General features: G+C 47.2%; 1 protein-coding gene across 1 annotated transcript; it reads left to right on the forward strand.

Moving 5' to 3' along the window:
- Positions 1–3,285: 3,285 nt before the first annotated feature.
- On the forward strand, positions 3,286–6,978 carry sstr2a (somatostatin receptor 2a; the record flags this gene model as incomplete). The annotated part of the gene is made up of 3 exons (XM_080840808.1): positions 3,286–3,324; positions 4,927–5,730; positions 6,565–6,978. The coding sequence occupies 3 exons, from the start codon at positions 3,286–3,288 to the stop codon at positions 6,976–6,978; spliced, it is 1,257 nt and encodes a 418-aa protein (XP_080696934.1).
- Positions 6,979–7,500: the final 522 nt, after the last annotated feature.

Below are 7,500 nucleotides of genomic sequence, written 5' to 3' on the forward strand. Positions count from 1 at the left end.
CGTAGTTCAAGTGCAATTCAAATTTACAGTAATGTATTGGGTTATCTCAAAGGATGATTTGAATAGAGTATTTTACTGTGAAATAACCCCATACAATGCTGTGAAATCCCGGTATCGTTTTTTTCACAGTAACTTACTGTGTCTACATTGATTTCACAGTAAAGTCTACATTACAACAAGACATTGTGATTATTACAGGTAAAGCCTGTAAAGTAACATTACGATGATTTATTGTGAAATATATCAGTAAAATATTGTAAAACTCTGGTAACATTTTACAGTGCATATACACTTGTGTAACATATAATCACACACACACAGATATATGCACACTGAAACACTCAAAAACACATACACTGATACGCACACTGAAACACACACACACACACACACACATACACACACACACACACACACACACACACACACACACACAGACGGACGGACAGGGTAATGTCCACCGGATGTTTAGGCCAAAAGCACTTATGACTCAACCTCCAACAAGGGCGGTCTCTCTCTTTCTCCTCCTGTGTGTGGGTGCGTGTGTGTGTTTGTGTGTGTGTGTGTGGGTCTCTCTCTCTCTCTTTATCCTCCTGTGTGTGTGTGTGTGTGTGTGTGTGTGTGTGTGTGTGTGTGTCCTCCAACAAGGTCATTTCCAACTTTTAAGGGTGGCGACACAGGACACACACACACACAAACACACACACACGCATGCCGAAGAGGTCGCAGTGAAATGTGTCCTCTGCATGTATCCCACCCTGGGCTGCCCTTCCTCCAGGTCAGCCAGGCGCCCAGGGACCAAGTCCAGTGATCATGTCTGTCTTGGTCAGGGATGGACAGGAGAGTTATCTGTTCTTCTGCATCTTTTACTGCTGGGGTTCTTAGTGCAGGAAACCCCTTGTGAACACGGGCGAGAACATGCAAACTCCACACAGAAAAGCCCGGGAGATAACCCACCTGAGCACTGAAGATCTGGATAGAACCTTCCCCCCAAGAACCAACAGCGCCCAATGACCTTTTTGCTGTGAGGTGGCAGTGCAAGCACCTGAACCATTGTGTGTGTGCGGGCGTGCGTGTGTGTGCGGGCGTGCGTGTGTGTGTGTGTGCGTGTGCATGTGTGTGTCTGTCTCTTCAGCTGTTCAGCTAATGAAATGATTCCCTTTCCCTATGGCAGGCTTCCACGTATCTTGCTGTGATTGCTTTCCATTTCTTCGCCAAGTAATATTTTTAAAATTTGATTTTCCTCAGACTTTTCGAAGTTTTGGTGGATAGGGTATGTTGCTGTGATTTTGGCACTTTCCATTTCTTCGCCAAGTAATATTTTTTAAATTTGATTTTCCTCAGACTTTTCAAAGTTTTGGTGGATCATTTTGAATTTAGGGAAGAATTCATCTCTTATATTTTTTAGAAGGCAACATTCATTTAAAAAGTGGAACTCCCACTCATGCCCAATCACAGGCTTTGGCCAAATGCAATAATTAGCCAAATCACAGGCTTTGACCAAATGCAATAACTAGCCAAGCACAAGGTTTGGAATGGACTTCACACCTGACTGTTTTAGTGTACTGGGTTTCACCACTGGATCCTGGCCATCCATCTCCCTCGCCATCTCCCTTCCCATGACTGTGTGTGTGTGTGTGTGTGTGTGTGTGTGTGTGTGTGTGTGTGTGTGTGTGTTTGTGTTTGTGTGCTTCAATGCTATCTCCTCTCATCATGCCCATAAGTATGTCCAAAGAGGTCCTGCCATTCTCAGCATCAACCCCCCAAATAGAACATCATTTATAAGGGGGCGAGGCGGCCATTGAGAAATGACAGCGTAGTCAAGCGCTTCTAATGGAGATGGATGTCATCTCCCGTGAGAACGGCACCTACCGAGGTCCGGTTTCCCGTTATCTTCTTCCCACAAGCGGGATTATTTTTAAAACTCGTGGGGAGGTGATGCACGAAATAAATGTGTGTGTAAAAGAAACGGACGATGAAAAACCGATGACAGTGTGTGTGGATGTGTAGTCATAAAATACCAACGCTGAGATACGGTCTACTGCCACGCGGACGCAACCGGGCTTGGTGGAGTCCGGTCGTAAAGACGAAGAGGCGGCGCGAGCTCAGCGGGTCGGCAGCTCCATCTACATGCACAGCAGATATCTGCAATCTCACCAACAGCACGCGAGGACCCTCACTCGGACGAATTGGTTATCGTCACCTCACGGACTCGCTCGCGCACCTGACACTATCTCCGGGGAACTTCGGCGTGATGCGTAACAGAACGTTGGAGCGGTCAGTTCTTATTCTGCGTGCCATAAACTTTAAAACAAATCCTTAAATGCGCATCAAGACAAAACACCAGTCAGCCTATGTCGATGGTCGAAGGAAATATTCGGGACTATCTCCCCGTCTGAATGAATGAGTTCTGAGGGTCGTTAACGCAGTGGCACAACAGCCAGACCGCGTGCAGCGGATTCTGTCTTTCGAGTATTGAAACTTCCCAGTTACAGGTAAGCAATCCCACTGCTCCGGTGAAGGATTTTATATTTCTGTAAGTTAACCATTACAATACACTATTTTTTTTCGCATTCACTGTCATTTCTACACTCTTAACAATTATGAGTCTACAATGTAGTATATGTCAGTGTGTGTGGGGAGCAAACTTGACTTTATTAAGTCTATTAGTTAGTTGGGGCCGAGTTTTTAAAAATGAGATTCTCTGATGCAATTATTCTTATTATTGTGAAAGAACTGAACTGGATTGGCATCTTCTTTTCGCCACCTGGTGTGTGTGTGTGTGTGTGTGTGTGTGTGTGTGTGTGTGTGTGTGTGTGTGTGTGTGTGTGTGTGTGTGCACAACCTGATACTCGGCGAGTCCCGATGGCAGACCAGAGTAAATAAGTTCAAACTCAAAATGGGAAGATTAAGTTCATTATCAAACCATCACCTCCTTAAACGGAGGATAATCTGTCCGCCACTAACCTGCCTGTTATGACAGGGGACCGCACGTAAACGATTTAAGCGGGAGCACTGGTCACTCCTCATGCTAATGATGGCGCAGTGCCCGGGGGGGAACAGCTGCCTAGCGAGTTTAAAATGGGACAGAGCGAGCGCTACATTCATTAATACTGGTTAATTACCAGTTTTTCACAAAGCGACACAGATATCTGCCACATTCAGCCAACTGTTTCTACCTCGCGGCTCTTGTTATCCATGTCGCAACACCAAGGACAGCGGGGTCGCGAGATGATCCCAAATTAATGAGCACAGCGCGCGGACAGGAGCTCGAGCGTCGGCGTGATGTCCTGGAGCACACAGCAGGAGAGGCGCGGGGCGCCTGTAAACAGACACAACAGCCTTTCGATCCACACATATTTACAAGCAGAACAGCTTTCATAAAACTGTTTAATCATGACGTCCTCAGGGTTTTAATTAGTCATGAAATTAAATAAACGTGGCTGCGCGTGGGGGGTTTCTGAGAGCACAAATCAATTGAGTCAACACACAGTGAGCGGAGGGGAGCGAGGCACGAGGCCAGTCTCTTAGGGCCAAAGTACCATTGGACCCGAGAAAGTAAACAAGGTGAGAGAAAAGAGCGCTTCAGTTGGAGAGTGCTGATCACAGTTTACACTGTGAGAAATCAGGCACGGGCTTAGCTTAAAATCTTAAAAAACTGTTATAAACTGCATAAATTCGACTTGCTAAATTTGTAAGTAACTCTAACTAATTATTATTCACTAAATGAGCTAAATTAAGAAAGTAATAACAACGTATATAAACATATTTGTTGTGTGAAGTAACTGTATTATGTTCAAGCTTCAGCATTTTTTCATTTGGTAAATTCAACCTTATTTCTTTAATAAAGACAAAGAAAAAAGATCAAAACGAACTCTTGCGAATACTTGATTTTTGTCACTTTGTTTTGAAGTTTTACTTACACACATTTAATTCCATACTAACACACACTTAATTCCATACTAACACACTCTTCATTCCATTCTAACACACACTAAATTCCACACTAATGGAAATTTTATTTGGAGGCTCATCTGAGTGGAAAGGATGCTGGGAGGTGAATGGGGGAGGGGCTACAGATGGGGAACTATATAACTAGCCAATGAGGATTCATCAAACTAACCATTTCACATGGTCCCATTGGAACTGTATAGTTATAAAGCCATGGGTCCCATTTGAACTGTATAGTAATAAAGCCATGGGTCCCATTGGAACTGTAGTAATAAAGCCATGGGTCCCGTTTGAACTGTATAGTTATAAAGCCATGGGTCCCATTGAATCTTAAGCCCTAACCCTGTATAGTTATAAAGCCATTGATGGGGAACTGTATAATTGTATAGTTATAAAGCAATTGATGGGGAACTGTATAATTGTATAGTTATAAAGCCATTGATGGGGAACTGTAACCCTGTATTTATTAAGTGTCCCAGATGCTCTCATACATATCAGGCTGAGATCTGTCAATCAGACTACTACTCCTCCTGCTCCTGGGGCAAGGGGTGGGGTCTGAAATCTGTCAATCAGACTATTACTCCTCCTACTCCTATAACAGGGGGTGGGGTCTAAGATCTGCCAATCAGACTATTACTCCTCCTACTCCTGTAGCAGGGGGTGGGGTCTGAGATCTGCCAAGCAGAAGATTACTCCTCCTACTCCTGGGGCAAGGGGTGGGGTCTGAGATCTGTCAATTAGACTATTACTCCTCCTACTCCTATAACAGGGGGTGGGGTCTGAGATCTGTCAATCAGACTATTACTCCTCCTACTCCTGGAGCAGTGGGTGGGGTCTGAGACCCATCTCATGAGAAGTCCATCTCTCTCATATGCACTTATCGCAATGCATTTTGGGTACCTGTGTTCCAATGTCAATGGACAGATTGACAACGGACACGAATACATTCATTGGTTTGCTTGTTTTTGTTCTTAGGTGGCTGATGGTTCTACTGTGTTCTGTGTAGAGAACTGCTCCATCAGTACCATGAACCCAACCACTGATGACGCGGACCCCTGGCTGCTCCCTCACCCAAACCCAGCCCTGCCCACCCTGGCAGAACCGGACCCGCTGCTCTATGTCGCCTTCTTCTTGGGCAACGAGTCCGAGGTGTCAGTGGCTCCAACCCCAAACGGAACCCAGGCGGCGCCATTCGATAAGAACAGCTCGCCGCTCATCACCTTCCTGTACTTTGCCGTGTGCGCGGTGGGGCTGTGTGGAAACGCGCTGGTCATCTACGTCATCCTGCGCTACGCCAAGATGAAGACGGTCACCAACATCTACATCCTGAACCTGGCGGTGGCGGACGTGCTGGTCATGGTCAGCCTGCCCTTCATCGCCTCCCAGCTGGCGCTGGTGGACTGGCCCTTCGGGGCGACGCTTTGCCGCGTGGTCCTCACGCTCGACTCACTCAACCAGTTCACCAGCATCTTCTGCCTGACGGTGATGAGCATCGACCGCTACCTGGCCGTGGTGCACCCCATCCGCTCCACCCGCTGGCGAAAGCCGACCGTGGCCAAGTGGGTGAGCGTGTGTGTGTGGGGCGCGTCGCTGGTGGTGAACGTGCCGGTGATGGTGTTCAGCGGCCTGAACGCCCGCGGCGACACACACGTGTGCACCATGCTGTGGCCCGAGCCCCAGGACCTCTTCAACACGGCGTTCATCTTCTACACATTCCTGCTGGGCTTCTGCCTCCCACTCGCCGTCATCTGCCTTTGCTACCTGCTCATCGTCGTCAAGGTGATGCCCACTACACAACTCAGTCATGTCAGTCAGAACTATTTACTAAGTGTAATATCAATAAAATATCTCAGTCTGATCAATGAAGTATTAATAATATACCTCAATCTGTGTTCAAATGTTATCACATGTAGACATTTTTGCTGATAAAGAGGGAAACAAGCACAGAAGAAGCTTCATGTTGGCTAAGGGTTAGACAGTGAAAGGTTTAGCTTCATTTTGGCTAAGGGTTAGCTTCATGTTGGCTAAGGGTTAGACAGTGAAAGGTTTAGCTTCATTTTGGCTAAGGTTTAGCTTCATGTTGGCTAAGGTTTAGCTTCATGATGACTAAGGGTTAGCTTCATGTTGGATAAGGGTTAGACAGTGAAAGGTTTAGCTTCATATTGGCTAAGGGTTAGCTTCATGTTGGCTAAGGGTTAGACAGTGGTAGGGTTAGCTTAATTTTGGCTAAGGGTTAGCTTCATGTTGGCTAAGGGTTAGACAGTGAAAGGGTTAGCTTCATTTTGGCATAGGGTTAGCTTCATGTTGGCTAAGGGTTAGCTTCATGTTGGTTAAGGGTTAGACAGTGAAAGGTTTAGTTTCATATTGGCTAAGGGTTAGCTTCATGTTGGCTAAGTGTTAGACAGTGGAAGGGTTGGCTTAAATTTGGCTAAGGGTTAGCTTCATGTTGGCTAAGGGTTAGACAGTCAAAGGGTTAGCTTCATTTTGGCTTAGGGTTAGCTTCATGTTGGCTAAGGGTAAGACAGTGAAAGGGTTAGCTTCATGTTGGCTAAGGGTTAGGGTTAGAATTCAATCTGCTGGGTGACTGTAACAGAACCTGTGTGTGGCCTCCAGGTGAAGTCGTCGGGTATTCGTGCGGGCTCCAGTAGGCGCCGGCTTTCGGAGCGGAGAGTGACGCGGATGGTGTCCATCGTGGTGGTGGTGTTCGTCCTGTGCTGGCTGCCCTTCTACGTGTTCAACGTTACCTCGGTAACTGGCTCCATCAGCACCACGTCGACGCTGAAGAGCACGTTTGAGCTGGTGGTGGCGCTGGCCTATGCCAACTCATGTGCCAACCCCGTGCTCTACGCCTTCCTCTCCGACAACTTCAACAAGAGCTTCCAGAACGTTCTGTGTCTGCGGCGCACCCCCGGCCTCGACGACATCGAGCGCAGTGACAGCCGGCACGAGCGCACTCGCATGGTCAACAATGTCACCATAGAGACACACGGCATGCTGCTCAATGGTGACCTGCAGACCAGCATCTGAGCAGGCACTCCCAAAGGTCGAAGTTCACATGATCGCTGTGATCAGGACCCATCAGGTGTCTTGAAGGTTAGGGTCAGAAGAGACATCTATGGGCCTCTCGTCCTCTACCTCTCTTCCTCTAGCTCTCTCTATCTCTCTCCCTTCCTGTCTCTCCCTCTCACTATATCTCTATCATGCCCTCTCTGTGTGTGCCTCCATCTCTGTCTCTCTCTCTCTCTATCTCTCTCTGACTCTCTCTCTCTGTCTGTCTCTCTCTTCCTCTATCTCTATCTCGGTCTCTCTCTCTCTCTCTGTCTCTCTCTCTGTCTCTGTCTCTCTCTCTCTCTCTCTCTCTGTCGCTCTCTCTATCTCTGTCTCTCTCTCTCTCTCTCTCTCTCTCTCTCTATCTCTCTCTGACTCTCTCTCTGTCTGTCTCTCTCTTCCTCTATCTCTATCTCGGTCTCTCTCTCTCTCTCTGTCGCTCTCTCTGTCTCTGTCTCTCTCTCTCTCTCTCTCTGTCGCTCTCTCTATCTCTGTCTCTCT

This window comes from Sprattus sprattus (genome assembly GCF_963457725.1).
Source record: "Sprattus sprattus genome assembly, chromosome: 6".
Taxonomy (NCBI): domain Eukaryota; kingdom Metazoa; phylum Chordata; class Actinopteri; order Clupeiformes; family Clupeidae; genus Sprattus; species Sprattus sprattus.